Source organism: Zingiber officinale, chromosome 3A (genome assembly GCF_018446385.1).
Source record: "Zingiber officinale cultivar Zhangliang chromosome 3A, Zo_v1.1, whole genome shotgun sequence".
NCBI lineage: Eukaryota > Viridiplantae > Streptophyta > Magnoliopsida > Zingiberales > Zingiberaceae > Zingiber > Zingiber officinale.
In genome coordinates, this window is record NC_055990.1 from 130,723,990 (window position 1) to 130,744,390 (window position 20,401).

The following is a 20,401-nucleotide window of genomic DNA, read 5'->3' on the forward strand; positions in this document are numbered from 1 at the left end:
TGTCATTCTTAAAAATAATATTTGGTTGGTTGAATATTTTCAATCGGAATGAACCTAAATTTTCTTTTTTACCCTTAGAGGAAAATAAGAAAAAAAATAATATCGGAGGGAAAGTTAAATGTGAGAGAAACATATGATGAGAGAGAAAATGTGATGAGAGATAAAGTGTGATGAAAAAAAATGAAGAGAGAAAAAATATGATGAGAGGAGAGAGTACATGATAGTAGAGATTGAGAAGAGAAAAAGTATGATGAGAGAGAAAGAGTGATGGGAAAAAAATAAAGAGAGAGAAAGTATGATGAGAGAAAACGAAAGATTGAGGAGAGAGAAAGAGTGATCGGGAAAATGAAGAGAGAGAAAGTATGATGAGAGAAAATGAGAGATTGAGGAGAGAGAAAGTGTGATGAGTGAGAAAGTGTGATTAGAGAAAATGAGGAGAGAGAGTGTGATGGGAGATAATAAAAAGAGAGAAAGTGTGATGAAAGAAAATGAGAAGAGAGAAAGTGTTATGAGAGAAAATGAGAAGAGAATGGTAAGAGAGATTGAGGAGAGAGAAAGTATGATGAAAAAATGAGGAGAGAGTGTGTAATGAGAGAAAAAGTGTGATGAAAGAGAATGAAGAGAGAAAAATCAGGAGAGTGTGTGATGGGAAAGAATATAGAGAGAAAATGGTAGAGAATGTGTTATGAGAGAGAATGATGAGAGAGAAAGTGTGATGATAGAATAAGGAGAGAAAAAATATGATGAGAGAAAATAAGGAGAGAGAGCGTGAAATGAAAGAAAATTGAACAAATATAGTAAGAGTATTTTTGTCTAAAACCTAATTCACATTCCTATTCCATCAAAACCTAAGGAGGGGGAGAGTTTCATCCATATCTAAGTTTTTGAATTTTATTCCAAAATCTTGATTCTCATCAACCAAACATAAAATTTGAGAATGAATACATTCCCTCATTTCTTAATCCCTAAATCAAACGTCACTTAAATTTGTTTCCAACAACAACAACAAAAAAAAAAAAAAAAAAAAAAAAGCTTTTTTTATCTTCTGACATTGTGATGATCGAAATAGTTTTTAAAATAAATAAATAGGAAATACAATTAACTCTCCCTTTCTTTATTCTCTCAATCTGTGATGAGAAAATAAAAATGTCATCTTTGAACCAAACAATCACGCCGTTTAGTTCTATAAGCGGTCCTGCTACGCCCAAATCGAGCCTTCCTAACTGCCTCAGATCCTTCTCCGATCGGACTCCTCAATATTCTTCTCCAATCCTTTCCTGCTCCCAAAAGATTACTACTTTTTTTTTTGTCTCTTCTGCTTCAGAGCCTGCTGCTCTTCCCCGTTCCCAAAATCCGAACTTGGTAAGTTCTGATTTGTCAGAAAATTGTTCTTTCCATGTGATATATTGTTTTTGGGATTCTTCAATCGAGAAATGCGATCGAGTTGTGCTATTGCTAATTTAGGTGTCGCTTAAAGTTCATTTGTTTTTGAGGGATTTCGTTTATCGGGGGTTATAATTTTGTAAGCTTTGGTGCCACTTCTATGTTTTGTTCTTTGATTTATTAGAAGGCCAGTGCCATTAGTTTGATGCTAGCTTATCGCCTTCTGCACTGCGTAATCTTATTTAGTCTATTTCTTGGTCAGATGTTTGGACTTCTCTTCTACTTGATTTTAGTTTTATGTTCGGACTCCTTTCTTGCTTAGTTTTGGATCTTGATGAGCATCGCCACCTTTGGTAACCCTGTTTCAAAGTTAGTTTTTTTTTTTTAATGCTTTTGCTTTAGTTTCTTGCATCATCAACTGAGTCTCTGTTGAATGCTATGCTTCATTTTATCATTAGGGATCTTAAGAAGGGAATGGTGGATTAATTATTTGACAAAGTCATTTTCACTTGACAAAATTATTTTGAGATCAAAATGCTGTTATCTTCTTTGCCTTTTGATCTAGTGCCCATCGTTTTGTGAATCATACAGGCTTAAAATGAGATTATGAACAAAGTCATGAAGTTCAAACCGGGAGATGAGGTGGAAATATTAAGAAGAAATGAGGAACCAAATGGCTCTTGGTTTCCTGCAGTGATTTCATCAGTTCTTGTTGACAAGTATTCTGTAAGATACAAACTATTCATATCTCCTCGAGGAAAGCCCATTGTAGAAACAGTAGATGGTAAAGATGTCAGGCCCTCCCCACCTTTTGTTCCTTGCAAGCAAGATTGGAGTATCGGTGAAATTGCTGAGGTGCTTGATACACATTCTTGGAAGGTTGCAAAGATTGCTAAGATTCTGAAGAATGGATATGTTGTCGCCAAAGTCCTTGGCTCTATCCAGCTTAAAATGTTTCCTCTATATGATGTAAGGGTTCGACAAGCTTGGCAGACCAACCATTGGGTCAATAAGGTAAAATTTTGGTTATACCTATATGGCGGTATCAATCAATAACACTTAGATGTTTTTTTCTTACAAATGGACAAGTTGTGTATTTTTTCCATTCAGATGAGAGAAGGCATGCTAACCTTTTTTATTGGATATCTTGCTCTAACCTTCTATGTTCTAATCATTTGCACTAAGACTTATTGTATATCCAATACCTGGAACAAATGCATGTTTGCTTGAATAATTTTTCACCCCCATCTCAGTGAAATTGCTATGTAGATATATTTACAACATCATCTAAACATGCTTCATTGTAGGTATATTTACAACATCATTTAAACATGCTTTCATTGTAGGTATATTTACAACATCATTTAAATATGCTTTCATTATGGGGATCTTCTTGCTTTGTTTATTGAAATATGCAATTACTGAGAGATGCAGGCAACTGGGTTAATATATCTTACTCGTGTAATATGTATAAGCATTATCACAAGTGTGCAATTAGCAGTAATTGTGATAGGAAGGGGCCAGATTTTCCAAAATCCTAATTGTGTCCTCTCATTTGAGTTGGGTATCTATGTTGTCTAATTGGAATAACGACCTAGTTCTGATCAGTGTTGACTATCAACTTCATCTCATGTCCATGGCAAATACAACCTAAATTATTTTAAGAAACATATAGCATGTATTTGTGCTAAATCTAAGCTTGATTGATCCAGTTAAACTAACATTAAAGGACAGCCTAGTGCACAAAACTCCCACTAATGCAGGGTCTTGGGGAAGAGTCTATTATACACAGTCTTATTGCATTGCAAGATATTGTTTTTGCGACTTGAACTTAGTGACCTCCAGGTCACATAACAACTTTACCGTGACACCGAGACTCTCGTTCATCTAGTTAAACTAACATTGGCTTGAATATTTTCTTGTTGTAGCATTTTAACTTCAAATTGAGAATACTAATGAGTTAACTAAGCTCAATTTGTTTATAAGAGCCATTAGTTTAATAAGCTCAATCTGTGCATAAGACATTTTGGTTTGCTTGCATTTTCTTAAATTTTATCAGAGTTTTGCATAAATGGCCTTTTGAAACATATAGCCTTATCATACTTAAGTGTTTCCTTTCAATAGTTCCAAAGTTGTGTTTGTTTATGTTTGATGCTACAGTAGATTATCAATATCTTGGAAAAAATAGCCTCTGATTTGAAAAAAGAGTGTACAACAATAGAATTTGATAGTTGAAAGACCTGAGACCTTCTTTAGTTCTTGCGTAACATTAAATATCCATCTTTCCTCAACTTCTGTTGGTTAATTCCCTTTCAGATCGCAAATGAGAAGTATTTCGATTGTGGTTTGATCCCTTCAAGCTCCAAACACACAACGAAAGTCAAAGTCGGAGCACACCAAGAACCTTACGTCATACAGAAGGTTGGGACAAAACACTCGGAACCTTACAATGCGCATAAATTTGCCAGAAAACAGTTTGGTGCCATGCCTCATACGACTTTGAATAGGGACCTCAGCCTCCGCTACATCTCAACTCCTGATCATGAGATAAGAGCTACAGACAGGAAAAGGAAGCCAAGCTCGGAAGCTGATGACCCTGACCTGCTTACCAAAGAAACTTTGCCTAGAAAAGTAAATGCTGTTACTTTCTCTAAAGTTTCAGATCATGGAAATCGCATTCCTCAGTCCAGTAAAACTAGAAACATGAACTCTCAAATACACACTGATAGGTTGTTCCTAGATGAGCATGACATGAGATTATTTAGAAGACCTATGGGAGTTGCTGAAGAGGCTGATGAATGCTCCATTGCTAGCTGTAGCAGTAACGATATAGCAGAAAGTTATTCTGGAGGTATGAGAAAACATTCTACGAATTCTTCTGGTGAATCTTCTGCTTTCATGTCTTTGAGTTCGTATAAAGGTGAGAGAGAGCAAGAAAACACCTCTAAAGATAAGTTAGCTGCTAGCATCCATATGTTAGAGCTACATGCATATCGGTCCACTCTGCAAGCTCTATATGCGTCGGGTCCTTTAAGTTGGGAGCAAGAGTCACTTCTAACAAATCTACGGCTCTCTCTCAACATAACTAATGAGGAACATTTGCTTCACCTAAAGCAGCTACTGTCTGTGTAGTGATAGAGATTTTAACCTTCCGAAGATTAGTTTATGTTGCATTTCTTGCTGAGAAAGAATTCTTAGTCCAGGTTGACTCAGCGATACCCTGACATCTTCCATTAGCTTGGCTCTTTTTTCATGTGTAATATGACTATCACATTGATTTAAACAATGTTCACCTTATCATTAAACGATATGGTTGTGGTAATTAGCTTCAACTGCAAATAATGTAGTGAGTTGCAAACTAGACTCTTCAGAAATGATCAAATGTTTATCATTTTGGCAGGATTTTCAATCTGTTCTTCAATTTTTCTTAAATGAGATTAGATAATACCAAGCAAACCAAGATGGTGTGTTTGGTTCTGGGAATGAAATAGATAAGAAATGAAATAATTATGTCTATCAAAATGGAATAAAGAACCAATGGAATTGGAATAATTGTTCCACAGAATAGTTTTCACAGTAATAAAAAATATCATCTAACTTGATTACCCTCTTGGGTGCATTGACTCGCTTGGCTCGAGGTGTCTGACTAGCGTGATCGTTTCATTAGCTTGGTTAGATTAGTTCACCCATTCAATTTGACTAATCCACTTAGTGAACTAGTTGGTTTAACGATAGTGTTTGAGCGACCATCTCAGATTGATTATTTTTCCTTGTCAACTCAATTAGACAAGTCGTTCACTTGTCTAGTTTGACTCTCGATTGGTTTGCTAGGTTTGTTTGGTTCAATTAGTTTATCCCTATCAATATGTTTGGCTCAATTAACTCGCTCAATCTATTTGATTTGACTTACCTGTTCAGCCTGATCGGTCCAACTGACTACTTTGGATTGCATAGTGTGACTGATGCGAAACCGTGAGTGGATGATTACATCATCCAATAATAAAAATATTAATTTACATAGACAATTGATTAATCATTAATTAATTTCACACGATAAATTATCTAGATAATCGGAAGGTGATCCACTCACTACCATTTGAGAAGAGATAGAGTGAGTGCATGTGAGCAAAGGTGAAATTGAGTTTGCGAATAAATTTAGGATTTTGATTTCATTATAATGCTAGTTAATATTCCTATTTATTGTTTATCTATCTAATTTCATGCTTACATTCTTGTAGGTCATCTAACTAAAGTCTGACACAGCCCTACGAATATCGCATCAGAGAATTTATTCAAGTTTTAACGTCATTAAGTAAAGAAGTAACTATAGAAAATCCGGTTAAAGTACTCCTATCCCCCCCCCCCCCCCCCCCCCCCCCCCAAAGTCATACAATCACTAGAGTTATCTAATATGCTCCCTAACAGTAAATTAATAATATTAAATAGAAGAGGTCACTTAAAAATTTCGGTTAAAGGGTTACTCTTTGTCACTAAGAGTCTTCGGTCATACAATCGCTAGATTATACAAATTACTCCCAACATTAATATGGAAAAAACTCATAAACTCTAATTAGATTCCCTAGTTCCCTTGTAGGGAGTTGCCCTCCATTTTAAGGGGATGTCATAAAGAGTAAGGATATCCTCTATAACAGGTTTCTTGTTCATACAATCCAAAGCACTTCCTATATACTGTGAACAAAACTCTATATCTACATGAATTGACCATACACACATTTTGTCAAATACATATAAGATACAACACACATAGAATATGTTAATAAACATATCATAGTACAAGAAAATGTCTAAATATATAGTTCCTAAATCACATCACATCATAACTACTTCCTACTCCTAGAATCTGGAGGTTTACTCTATTGCGGGGGATTTACAAATGAAAGACACAATATAAAGCATTCTTACAATCAAAACATGAGATAGAGAAGAAGAAATGCTTATCGAGGAGATTGTCGATGTCTTCGGATTGTTTCCTTACTCCAGAGGAGGACAAATTGGGTGGATCAACGAAGATGATGGCTCTAGGATTTCCCCTAGAGGAGAAAACCCTCTCCCAAGGAGGGGACCAAGTCCCCAGTCCTCGATATCAATCCCAATGGAGCAGATCCCCTTTTATAGGGGTTGAAATCAAATACGTAACATGGCCTGTGCTACTGGGCATGGGCACTCATGTTGCGCGCGGAAGGAAGTTCATATCTGCAGGGCACGACCTGTACCATTGGGCACAGGTAGCCGTGGTGAGGTAGCAGAACTAGGCATGACCATGCTAATGAGCACATGCGACAGTGGCGAGGTGGTTGAGTCTAGCATGACCCGTTCCACTGGGCACGGGCCACTGAGGCTGTCGATCCGGGAATGGCCCATGCTGCTGGGCACGGGCTGCTCGTGTCGGTTGTGGGAGCTTCTCCTCTTAGTCTTTAACTCTCCATTTCTCTTCATCCTTCACGCCTATCATCAAAATTACCCGGAAGTAGTATCTAGGAATAGAAAATTATTATAAAGAAGCATTAAATCAAGATATCATGAATCATACAAAGTACATCGAATGCAACATGAAAACTCATTGAAAATCCTATATACTTCACACTTATCAAGTCCCCCCAAATCAAACCTTTGCTTGTCCTTAAGCAAATACAATTTAGAAAGCATGTGAATAACACTCTCCTAACTTCAATGAAATCATCTGATCCTATCCAGTAGTATCATCTTAAAGTGCGGGTACTCAATTCGTATTACCAAGCCTATAAGCTAGTTAAGTGCATAGTGCATGGTTTATCTCTAGGGTCTTGAGTTCCTACTTAGTCAAGTTATCATTCAATTGTATTCCCAAAGTTTTCGACGTTAGGCACTTACCTACCATACGCGTGTTAGAATGTATACTAAAATCCTAGCTTTTGGTATAAACATTTATCTAGAAATAAGAATCACATTGGTCAAATGTCTACATTTATGATAAATGTAGTTGTTCAATTAATTTATATTGTAGATAACATGGTGTGTGGTGTCACACACAGAGGATCATGTTATCAGTACTTTATAAATTATAAACAGTAGCTCACGACCAAGATGGAAAGGAACAAACCATTGGAAGGTCGTAGTGTAATTAGGTATTAGTTTATCTTAACTATATAATTGCACTAGTACACTTAGAGTGTATTGAGTAGAACCATTAGAGGTCGTTTCTTTTATACTGACTTTATAAAGGAACAAAGACCTCAGTTATTATGGAAGTGTGTGCTCTTAATCCTAATATAATAACAAGCACATATATTTGATATTTATTTCTTTAATTTATCAATGGGTGAGATTTAGTTCAATAAATCAATAAGCCCGATAAGTTGGGAAATGATATCACTTATAGTGTGTTGTTGATTATAGAAGGAAACTGTGTCCTAGTAATCTAGGTTGAGAATGTCCCCAAGAGGAGCTCATAAGGATTGTCATGTTAAACCCTGCAGGTGGACTTAGTCCGACATGACGATAAGGTTGAGTGGTACTACTCTTGGACTAAGATATTAATTAAATGAGTTGTCAGTAACTCACTTAATTAGTGGACATTCGACATCTTAAACACAGGGAGACTAACACACTCATAATAAGAAGGAGCCCAAAAATGTAATTTGGGATTGGTGCGGTAGTTCAAATAATAGTTCTCTAGTGGAATGAATTATTATTGATAAAATTAAGTTGTGTGTTCGGGGCGAACACGGGATGCTTAATTTTATCGGGAGACCAAAACCAATTCCTCCTCTCGGTCCCTATTGTAGCCTCTTAATTATAGAGTACTATACCCACCTATACCCACCTTCTTACCCATCCTATAGGGGCCGACCAAGCTAGCTTGGAGACCAAGCTAGGGCCGGCCATGGTTTGGTTCATGGGTGAATTCATGTGGCCGGCCCTAGCTTGAACTCAAGCTTAGGTGGCCGGCCCTATTAAAATAAAAAGGAATTTTAATTTTAAAATTTTTTCTTATGTGGATAACATGATTTAAAAGAGAGTTTAAAAATTTAAATCTTTCCTTTTATAAGATTCTACAAAAGATTACGAGAAGAGCTAAATCTCTTTCCTTATTTGTAGATTAAAAGGTTGATTTTAATTTTGGTAAAAATTTTCCTTTTAATCATGTTCATGATTTAAAAGAAAGTTTAAAAATTAAAAATTCTCTTTTATTAGTTTCTACAAAAGATTAAGAAAAGATTTAATATCTTTCCTTATTTATAGATTGAAAGGAGATTTTATTTTTTAGAGATAACTTTCCTTTTTGGAAATTATCCACATGTTTAAAAGAAAGATTTTAATTTATAAAATTTCATTTTTATTAACCAATCATGAAGGGATAAAAGTTATTGGAGATTTTTTTTTTAAAATTTCCGGAAGCAAATAAGGAAGTTTTAATTTGTGTTTAAAATTCTATTTGTTTGGAGATTTTATTGTGGTCTGCCATTGAAATAATGAAAAGAAAATTGTTTTTTAATTAAATAAATTTTCCTTTTCATGGCAAAAGAATTAAGGAAGTTTTTATTAAAATTTCCTTATTTGCCAAGACCAAGGATTATAAAAGAGGGGGTAGAGGTGCCTTAATGGAGAACAACCTCTATTATTTTCTCCCTCTTTTCTTCCTTGGTGTGGTCGACCTCCTTCCTTTCTCTTCTCTCCATCTTGTGGCCGAACCTCTCTTCCTCCTTGGAGATCAAGTGGTGGCCAGATTTTAGCTTGGAGAAGAAGGAGAGAAAGCTTATATCCCTTGGAGCTTGGTTGGTGGAAAAAGATCTTCATCTTTTGGAAGCATAATGCTTGGCCGAAACTTGAAGAAAGAAGAAGAAGGTGCTTTGGTGGTTTCTCATCTCGGAAGATCGTTGCCCACACAACGTCCGAGGTTAGAAGATGAATACGGTAGAAGACCTAGAGGTTTTTGCTTGCAAAATAAAAGGTATACTAGTATTTAATTTCCGCATCATACTAGTTTTATCTTCATGTAAATATACCAAATACAAGAGACATGCGATTCTAGTATTTCGAATTTGTTTTTGATGTTGTGTTCTTTTGTTTTTATTTTCCTTGTGATTTGATTGTTCTTTTCGGTTGACCTAAAGTTATTTAAGGGAATTAAATATTAGCTTTCCTTAAAAGACTTTGTCTAGGCGGTGGTGGTTGTTCCCATATCCAAGAAGGCCATGTGCCTCGCCATGCAGTCCTGGAAGCCAATTCTGGAAATTAATATTTAATGGAATTAATAACCTAGGTGATTTGGATCGAACGTGTTAAGTTCCGCAGGAGATCCAAGTCTAAACCTAAAAGAACAAATAAATTAAACTTTGGATTAAACGTGTTAAGTTCCACAGGCGATCTAAGTTTAATTTAAAAGAACATATGGTAGCTAGGAAAAGGTTCAGACCTTTGTACAAAATTTTTGTACAATGGAACCATTAGGTTTTCCGAGTAGCAACCAACAACGTGAGGTTCTTCCTCTCTTCCCAATACAAAGTCTCAAAGATATGCTCGATATTGAGAGAAATTGATAAATATTTTCCCAGTAACCTAATTCAGTCTCAAAGAAGTATATCATCTTTTCTACTCATGACAATTTTTTTTATCCCATTATTGTCTCTTTCCATTTTTTTTATTTTATTTTATTACATCTCAAATATTTTCTTTTCTTTTTCTTTTCTTCACTTAGGATTTTGATTTTTCCAAATAAACTATCATAAATCGAGCATGATCTAGTAACTAAAATATTAGAAAAGGGTCATCTATGGTCACTATAGTACTAATCTAACAAAATGAATCATAACTATGTTGTACTAAATCATATTTTCAGAAATAAATATAAAGTGAAGTATAATGGTCAAAATATCAAGTAGATATGGTGAAACAAAAATCAACTCAACATCGCTTCTATAAAATTTTACTATTAGATAGGAAAATATTGTTGGGCCTTTGACGTCGGCTAGAGGGGGGGGGATGAATAGCGTCTCACCCAAATCGTCACTTCCTACACTTGTTAGTACGCAGCGGAAAATAAAATACAAACTAACAAGAAGAAAGCTAAACCCTATAAACAATAAAGAAAGATAATAAATCAAAATAAACCGTAATACAAGGCGTTTACGTGGTTCGGATATTTGGGCTCCTACTCCATGGCTGTCCGTAAGGTGGGCGATCCCAATCCATCGGTGGATGACTCCCCGGAAACCTTAGGCTAGCTCAAACCTCCTTCTCGGTGGAGAAACCTCACCACAACCTTGATCTAAACACTCTTAGATCACAAGAAGAGCTTGGAGCCTTTGGAAGACTACTAATAGAGGTTAACCACCTCTATTTCATCAACCTTAACCAAGCTTCCAATGCTTGGTTATATAGCCCACGAGTTGGAAAACCCCACCTACTAGTCGACTACCCTCTGTGGGGATTCGACTGTTACAACCCAACGGCTCGATACCAATCGACTGATATTTCCATCAGTCGACTGCTCCATACTAACCGAATGAACAGAAGCATTCTGTTCGCTCCCAGTCGACTGCCCGGTCGACCGCACTAGTTGACTGATGAAAACACCAGTCGATTGCTATAGTAACACTACAGTAAAACCCTAATCCTAGGATTTAACCCCAAAGTACATTCACTCAGCACTCGTCCTCGCCCGACCAACCTAGACCTAGCCTTCTAGCCTCCTCCATCATCCTTGCGTCCCTCGGATGCCTCCCCATCCTTCACGTCTTGCCTTCTGGAGCTTCCATCGGCCTTGTCATTGTTGTCAGGTCTTCCTTTGCCAAGAGGTCGCGCCTCCGGGACTTCATCCATTGCTAAGTCACATTTGGACTTACGTTGCCAAGACTACATGCTTGGACTTACACCGCCAAGACTCATCCTTGGACTTTTCTCCTTTGCCAAGATCACCCTTGGACTTTCCTTGTTGTACATGTATCCTGCACACTAACAATGTGTTAGGATCTTTCGTACGGCTAGAGAGGGGGGTGTGAATAGCCGCCCCAAATCGCTCGTTTCTTCCTACAATTCGTTAGCGCAGCGGAAAAATAAACTAGAAACGAAAGGAAGACTACAAACCTCAAACAAACCGATGTAACGAGGTTCGGAGATTAGGGCTCCTACTCCTCGGCGTGTCCGTAAGGTGGACGACTCCAGTCAATCCGTCGGTGGATGAGTCCCCGGAGAACCGGCTAATACAAACTCCTTATGGGTGGAGAAACCTCGCCACAACACACTCTTGCAACAGCAAGTAAGGAGAGTACAGAAATACAAAGAAAAACAGCAAGAAATACAACAGTAAGAAAACTCTTGCTTGCCTTCTCTTCGACTGGAAGAAGCAGCAGCTCCAAGCGCCTACAACAGCAGGTGACCAGCCAAAAGGAAGCTCACGCAAAGCTTCAACGCTTCAAGAACTCAGCAGAGCTCAGCAGCAGAAAGAAGAGGAAGAAGGAGAGAGACGCACAGCAGATGCCCTTGATCCTTTATACCTGCGAAGAAGAAACGGTGAAGAAACCCACTCTGTTCTAGGAATCTGTCGAGTGAGCACCGAAATCGGTGCTGTACCCCATGAGACCGAACATGCATCCTCCCGATCGGTCCACGACCGATCGAACTATAGCGACGACCGATACATGTCTTTTTGTACTCTTTTGACCGTTGATGTCATCAACAAAACAGCTTGTGTGTCGATCGGTCACCGGACCGATCGAGAAAAATGCATTGGATCTGGTGACCGATCCGAGCTTGGATTTTGCCCAAACCAAGTCCCAAGACTTCAAACCAATATCCGGTCAACCTTGACCTATTGGTACTTCATCCCTAGCATCGGTCACTCCCTTGACTGCTAGAACTCCCAGCAAGTGTCCGGTCAATCCTTTGACCTACTTGGACTTTCTCAACACCGGATGTCCGATCATCCCCGATCCATCTGGATTTTCCCTGGCTTCACTTACGGGACTTTCACAGCTTCACTCACCGAGATTTCCACTTTGCCTTCATTAGGACTTTCCCCTGGCTTCACTCACGGGACTTTCACGGCTTCACTCACCGGGACTTTCCCTTTCACCTAGCTTCACTCACTAGGATTTTCACCGCCGCTTCACTCACCCTCCCGCCTAGCTTCACTCACTAGGTCTTTCCCCTGGCTTCACTCACGGGACTTTCTCCGCCTGGCTTCACTCACGGGACTTTCACCTCTCGGCTTCACTCACGGGACTTTCTCCTGCCAAACTCCCTGTTTGGACTTTCCCGTGCCAAGTCTCCATACTTGGACTTTCCGCGTGACAAGCTACTGCTTGGACTTTTCCCCGTGCCAAGTCTCCGTACTTGGACTTTTCCAGTGCCAAGTCTCCATACTTGGACTTTTCGCGTGCCAAGCTCCCTGCTTGGACTTTTCCGTTTGCCAAGTCTCCATACTTGGACTTTTCAGGTCAACCAGGTCAACCTTGACCTAGGGTTGCACCAATAATCTCCCAACCATCTATTCTTGTCTCACATCAAGAATACAACTCTTCCACGAGTGTCAAACATCAACATGCAACTCAACTAGGTCAATCTTGACCTAAGGTTGCATCAACAATCTTCCCAAGTCAAACATCAAAATACAACTCGAGTCAAGTCAACTCGAGTCGGGTCAACCAGGTCAACCTTGACCTAAGGTTGCACCAACAATCTCCCCCTTTTTGATGTTTGACAAAATCATAATCAAGTTAGGTTAACCCGATAACCTAACTTAGGTTTTCCAACCATCTTCCAATGTCCAATGTTCTTTCCTTGAACATTCTCTGGACATTCTCCCCTTAGGTTAACCCGATAACCTAACTTGGGTTCTCCAATAGTTCTCCCCCTTTTTGACACACATCAAAAAGAATTCCAATGTTCTTCCTTGAACATTCCTTGACATTCTTCCCCTAGCTTAGGTTAACCCGATAACCTAACTTGGGTTCTCCAATAAACACTCTCCCCTTTTTGACACACATCAAAAAGAAAAAGGAGAGTATCAAGGTCAAGAGTTTCTTCCTAATGAAAGTCCCATACCTTTCATTGAAACTCTTATTTTCCCTTTGATACTAAGCTCAACAATCCACTTAATGATAATCCCATATCACTAATCCTCAAGGAGTAAAAACTCCCCCTAAAAGCCAACTCCCCCTTGACCATTGCACCAACAATGTCTTGGAGAGTTTCAAACCTTTATAAATCTAAAAACCAATTGTCAGCCGAAATTTCAGACATGCAGTCGAATTTCAGCACATTGGCACGCTATCAGACCTCACTGGATCGGTCACCAGACCGATCCACAGCACTCTGGATCGGTCCAGTGACCGATCCATCCCTCCCTGGATCGGTCCAGCGACCGATCCAGACACTGATCACAGGGATTTCTGATTTTTCTTCTCCCGAAATTCAGAAACCCCTAATAAATTCCAGAAAATTCGAAAAATTGTGAAATTTTGAGGATACATTCCTCATAACATACATTATCATGGAAAAATAGTTTTCTATGAAAATAGTTTCCATTTTCAAATCTTGATACAAAATTCGAAAACTTTGAAATAGTTCAAAGTTAAGTCATCTTTGTATCATCTTGCTCAATGAAGAATGCTATCACTAGGAAAGCTTCATCAAGGTTTTTCAAATCAATTTTAAAATGCTTTTAAAACCATTTGAATTTAGGACCATAATCTTAGGGCTAAATGTACATGACTTGTACACAAGCTTTCCCTATGATCCCTATTTTCTTGAATTAGGCTCATCTAGGTACAAAACCTATGCACCTTGATCCTAACTCATGATCCTAATATCTCACACACATCTAAAGTGTATCAAACACATCCAAGTCAATTTTGATGTGAGATATGGGTTAAGGTCAACTTAGGCTAAGTTCTCATGCATTTTCTAAACACCAATTTGATCTCAATATCAAATTATATGTTTGTCCTTAAATCAATTCAATTGATTATTAATGCAAGAGATGATGACATGGCATAAAATGATATCATAAATGAAAACATGTGCCAATGTCATGATGTCATGGCATAAAGTTTGAAACTAAACTAACACATGACATATAGATAACCTAAGCATTATCATGACATTTCAAATGATAATAAGATAAATATGATGTCATGGCATGCCATATGGCAACCAATCATGGTAAGTTAGCATAGATAAATATACCTAGATTACCTATCTAAGTATCCTTAACCACTTTGCTAACTTAAAATCTAACCCTAGATTGCCCAAAGTGCTCCAAGAAAATGTCAAAACCCAAATTGGCATTTCTTGATCTCTTGTTTGATTTATACCATTTAAAATTCTACAAGAGTAGCACTTCTAATTTAAGGCCCGGATTGCCTTGATTACCTAAGAGAATATCAAAATCCCAATTTGATATTTCTCTAGGTTTTTCAAAATTGTGTCAACTTAAAGTGAGATTAATATATTCTTACTTTGGCACAACTTACTCTTCCAAGGAGTGAATGATAAAGATTATTCCATTTCATTTTCAAAGGTTCCCAAAAACCTTGAAAATGCTCCTTGAGTGTCAATTTCCTCAAAGTTGGGTTAACTACCCTTCTTATTGGAGTTGACACTCTCTAACCCATCTATGGGGTAGAGAAAATGCTCCTAGGAACCCAATACCTACTTGAGCTCATTGGGTTCACTAAAAATTTACTAGGGATAACTTCCCTAGCAACCCTCCTAATGACCCTCTTAGGCTTTGAAGCCTTGGTCATTTGGGTCTCATCAAGGTCAACTATAGGGGTGACTCCCCTTGTAACCTTGGTAATGGTCTTCCTAGCCCTAGGTTTTGTTCCATAATCGAATGGAACATTATGATAGGTGGGCTTGACCATTTGGGACTTAGGTTTGTGACCCAAACCTTTCTTGTCCTTGGACTTGGGTTTTTGACCCCTAGACCCTAGAGTCAAATCCTTAAGAGCCTTTTCTAGAGAGTCAAGTCTTGACCTCAAGACTTGATTTTCTTTCTCTAATACCTCAAGTTTTGGTTTGTCATTCTTTCTTGAGGTGTTCCTAGGCATGTGTCTAGTTGATTTAGGGTTTCTACCTAGGTTTTCCTTAACCTTAGAAGTGTTAAACCTAGGGTTAGCATTCCTAGTAGTATCCCTATCTAGGTTGACATGTTTAGCACCTAAGCACATGTGTTGATTTCTAGTGTTAACATGCTCATCATTATTGACTAATGCAATAAAATTACTAGCATGTATCCTACTAGAATTGCACGAATGAGCCTTAAAAGATACCTTAGGGTTTGCCTTAGCTCCCCCTATCGATGTGCTCGATCTCTTGTCCTTGCGAGGTTTCCTCCCCTTCGGACATTGGCTCCTATAGTGTCCCCGTTGCTTGCATTGAAAGCACACCACGTGCTTCTTGCCTTTGCGTGTTGGGACTCCGGCTTCCTTGACCTTTGGTGCGGTGGAGTCTTCCTAACTCTCTTTGGACATTTGCTCTTGTAATGTCCACACTCCCTACACTCAAAGCATATTATATGTAACTTATTTGAAATTGAAATGCTTGAGTTACCTAGGTTTGGGCATGGGTGTGAGCTCTCTTCCTCATCCCTTCCGGAGGTAGATGCCTCTTCTTCTTGCTCCGAACTTGAACAAGAGGAACTCTCCTCCTCTTCTTCCTTGGATGTTGAGTAGCCCTCAACTCCCAATTCGCTCCTTCCATGATGTGAGCTACTTGGCTCACTTAGCTCCTCTTCATGGCTTGAACTTGAGCTATCCTCATGGAACTTTGCCAAGTTGTTCCACAACTCCTTGGCATTGTTGTATTTACCTATCTTACACAAAACACTAGTAGGTAATGAAAATTCAATTGTTTTAGTTACCTCATTGTTGATCGTGAATTGGTGGACTTGTTCCTTCGTCCACTTGTTCTTCTCTAGAGGCTCTCCTTCTTTATCCATTGGAGGAGTAAACCCTTCTTGTACACAAAACCAGTTCCACATATTAGTCCTAAGAAAATACATCATCCTTACCTTCCAATATGCGAAGTTGTCGTTGTAGAAGGGTGGAATGGTGATGTCTTCTCCGAATTGATCCATCTCTAGCTTTGCTCCCACGGGTGTTGATCCGATGAAGAGCGACCTCGCTCTGATACCACTTGTTAGGATCTTTCGTACGGCTAGAGAGGGGGGTGTGAATAGCCGCCCCAAATCGCTCGTTTCTTCCTACAATTCGTTAGCGCAGCGGAAAAATAAACTAGAAACGAAAGGAAGACTACAAACCTCAAACAAACCGATGTAACGAGGTTCGGAGATTAGGGCTCCTACTCCTCGGCGTGTCCGTAAGGTGGGCGACTCCGGTCAATCCGTCGGTGGATGAGTCCCGGAGAACCGCTAATACAAACTCCTTATGGGTGGAGAAACCTCACAACACACTCTTGCAACAACAAGTAAGGAGAGATAAAGAAAACAAGAAATACAACAAAAGAAAACTCTTGCTTGCCTTCTCTTCGATTGGAAGAAGCGGCAGCTCCAAGCACAACAGCAGGTGACCAGCCAAAAGGAAGCTCACGCAAAGCTTCAGCGAAGAAGAACTTCGATCGGAGAAGAAGAGGAAGAAGGAGAGAGCAGCAGATGCCCTTGATCCTTTATACTGCGAAGAAGAAGCGGTGAAGAAACTGGCGTTCGCATAGCAGCTAGGACCTGATCGGTCCACGACCGATCGGGGAAAAATGATCGGTCCACGACCGATCCCTTCCTTCCTTCTCGCGATGCTGCGTCTCGATCGGTCCACGCATCGAGGACATCTGATCGATGCGTGGACCGATCGGTACCTCTTTTCGCCTCTGTTTTCCGATCGGCCGACCGATCGAACAGAGCTTACCGATATCGATCGGTCACGGACCGATCGAGAAAACAAATATCCGGATCGATGCGGTGACCGATCCGAGCTTGGTTTTGCCCAAACCAAGTCCCAAGACTTCAAACCAATATCCGGTCAACCTTGACCTATTGGTACTTCATCCCTAGCATCTGGTCACTCCCTTGACTGCTAGAACTCCCTGCCAAGTGTCCGGTCAATCCCTTTGACCTACTTGGACTTTCTCAACACCGGATGTCCGATCATCCCCGATCCATCTGGATTTTCCTTGCCGGCTTCACTCGGGACTTTCACAGCTTCACTCACCAGGATTTCCACCGCCTAACATCCCAGTTAGGACTTTCCTACTGCTCGGCTTCACTCACGGGACTTTCACCTTCACCCGGACTTTCCCTTTCACCTAGCTTCACTCACTAGGATTTTCACCGGCTTCACTCACCAGGCCACCGCCTAGCTTCACTCACTAGGTCTTTCCTGCTCGGCTTCACTCACGGGACTTTCTCCGCTGGCTTCACTCACGGGACTTTCACCTCTGGCTTCACTCACGGGACTTTCTCCTGCCAAACTCCTGTTTGGACTTTCCGTCCAAGTCTCCATACTTGGACTTTCCGCGAGCTACCCGCTTGGACTTTTCCCGTGCCAAGTCTCCGTACTTCCGTTTCCAAGTCTCCATACTTGGACTTTTCGCGTGCCAAGCTCCCTGCTTGGACTTTTCCGTTTGCCAAGTCTCCATACTTGGACTTTTCAGGTCAACCAGGTCAACCTTGACCTAGGGTTGCACCAATAATCTCCCAACCATCTATTCTTGTCTCACATCAAGAATACAACTCTTCCACGAGTGTCAAACATCAACATGCAACTCAACTAGGTCAATCTTGACCTAAGGTTGCATCAACAATCTTCCCAAGTCAAACATCAAAATACAACTCGAGTCAAGTCAACTCGAGTCGGGTCAACCAGGTCAACCTTGACCTAAGGTTGCACCAACACAATGCATATCAAACACAATAATAAATCTAACTTAAACTCTTACCCAAACATCAAAACTTAGGGTACCCAGATTGCTCCAACAAATATAAATCACCAAAAATGAGAGAATGCATCCACATGATAGCACTAATACTAAACACATTAAAAATATTGCTAAGTGGACAAAACATGCATGAGTGATATTCGAATCTAAAATATCAACAAGAGCTAAACATAATATGATGCAAGTTAGAAGAAAATTTTATTATGCAAAGGGAAACATAACAAAACTAACTAATAACCCACTATATGTACAAATCCCCCAAACTTAAAATTTTCAATGTCTTTAATAATTTCTAAATGTATTATGTTGGTAAGTTTAGAGAGGTTACCTGTTGGTGCAATATTTCCTATGTCAAGGTTGGCATGGTTGACTGAGCTTGAATTGGTTCAAGCTCGAGTGTTGATGTTTGAGTTTCGATGTTTGACAATATATGGAGATTGTTGGTGCAATTGTTCATGTGGGGAGATTGTGAAGAAGAGTCAAGTAGGTCAAGGTTGACTGGATACTTGACTGGAAAATCCTGGTGAGTGAAGCCAGGTGAAAGTCCTAACTTGGAGGTTAGGCAGAGTGGAGAATCCTGGTGAGTGAAGCTAGGTAGTTGTGGAAAGTCATAGTGAGTGAAGTTACGCAGAAGAAAATCCTAGTGAGTGAAGCTAGGTGAAAGACCTAGTGAGTGAAGCTAGGCAGTATGAAAAATCCTGGTGAGTGAAGCCAGGTGAAAGACCTAGTGAGTGAAGCTAGGCAAGTGAAAGTCCTGGTGAGTGAAGCCAGGCAGGGGAAAGTCTCGGTGAGTGAAGCCAGACATGAGGAAATCCAGATGGGTCAAGATCGACAAGACATCTGGTGAAAGTCTAAGTAGGTCAAAGGGATTCACCGAATACTTGGCACGAGGAGAAAAGTTCAAGTGGGTCAAAGGGATTGACCGGACACTTGGTGAGAGAGTCCTAGCAGGTCAAGGGTGACCGGATGCTCGGCATGATGTACCAACAGGTCATGGTTGGCCGGATGTTGATTTAGGGGACTTTGGACTTGATTTTGGGCAAAAACCATGAGCTGGATCGATTGGCTAATGCATAATCGATCGACTGATTGATTGAGTGAGTCCCCACGACAAGCCTCCTCCCAATCAATCGGTGGATCGATTGGGAGAAGCTCGCAATCGTACAGAACAGCTCTGGATCGATCGGCCGATCGATTCAGAGCCTCCAATCGATCAGCCGATCGATTGGGAGCTGCGTTTCTGCGCGATAAGTCCTGGATTGATCAATCGATCGATCCAGGCAATTTCCAGAGAGTACAGAGGCGCTCTGGATTGATCGGTCGATCGATCCAAAGCCTCCCCAATCGATTGGGAGCAATCCAATCGATTGGGATCCGATCGTTGGCGCAGATATTAGCCGTTGGCAAACATTTCTTCGGCACTTCCTTCATCTCTTCTCCACGGGCGATCACAACAACTCTACACAGCGATCCTTTCTTCCTCACCACCAGTTCTTGAAGGTTCTTGGAGGCACATCCAAGTCAAGAGGCGAGTTGTAACAACAAGAAGAAGAAGCTAGGGTTTTATTGTAATGTTGTAATATTTACTTGTATTTTGCTTCTTTCTTTCTTATTGTTGTATTGTGAGCTTGTAAGGCTTCTCCGCCTACGGTAGTTACCGTAAAGGAGTATTTCATAGTGGAGGGTGCGTAAGTGTGTGGATCCTTGGACTAGTCACCTCTTCTTGAGGTGAATACCAAGTAAATCCCTAGAATTAGCGTTGTTGTGTTGGTTCTTGTATTTTTCGCTGCACATCATCACAAGAAGCAAGCAATGACAAGCACGAGATCGCGACGAGCTATTCACCCCCCCCTCTCTAGTTACATTTCAATCCCAACAAGTGGTATCAGAGCAAGGTTGCTCTTCACTGGAATCATCGCCGAAAGGGGCAAAAAGCTAGAGGGTGAAGAAGTAGGAGCAATTCTACAAGTCGAAGACTTCATTCAAGAAGCTCAACTTCAAATGGAATTCCAAGATGGATTTGGATTCGATACAAGGGTGCCTCCACCACTCACAATGATGAGCTTCGATTTTTGGAAATCAAGGATCGAAAATTTCTTGATGGTGGAGATAGAGTAATGGT

At 39.9% G+C, this 20,401-nt stretch overlaps 1 protein-coding gene across 1 annotated transcript; it reads left to right on the plus strand.

Annotated features, from left to right (window-relative positions):
• Window positions 1-1,135: 1,135 nt before the first annotated feature.
• Window positions 1,136-4,774, plus strand: LOC122052439. Its single transcript, XM_042613943.1, has 3 exons — window positions 1,136-1,362; window positions 1,975-2,397; window positions 3,700-4,774. Exons 2-3 carry the CDS (start codon window positions 1,990-1,992, stop codon window positions 4,513-4,515), a joined length of 1,224 nt encoding a protein of 407 aa, XP_042469877.1. The 5' UTR covers window positions 1,136-1,362; window positions 1,975-1,989; the 3' UTR covers window positions 4,516-4,774.
• The last annotated feature ends 15,627 nt before the right edge of the window (window positions 4,775-20,401 follow it).

What these genes read in the sequence shown, in the direction of transcription:
- LOC122052439 (XM_042613943.1), top strand. Translation starts at nt 1,990, where the DNA reads ATGAACAAAGTCATGAAGTTCAAACCGGGAGATGAGGTGGAAATATTA. An exon ending in CCAACCATTGGGTCAATAAG is followed by an intron (nt 2,398 to 3,699) that starts GTAAAATTTTGG and finishes ATTCCCTTTCAG; the next exon opens with ATCGCAAATGAGAAGTATTT.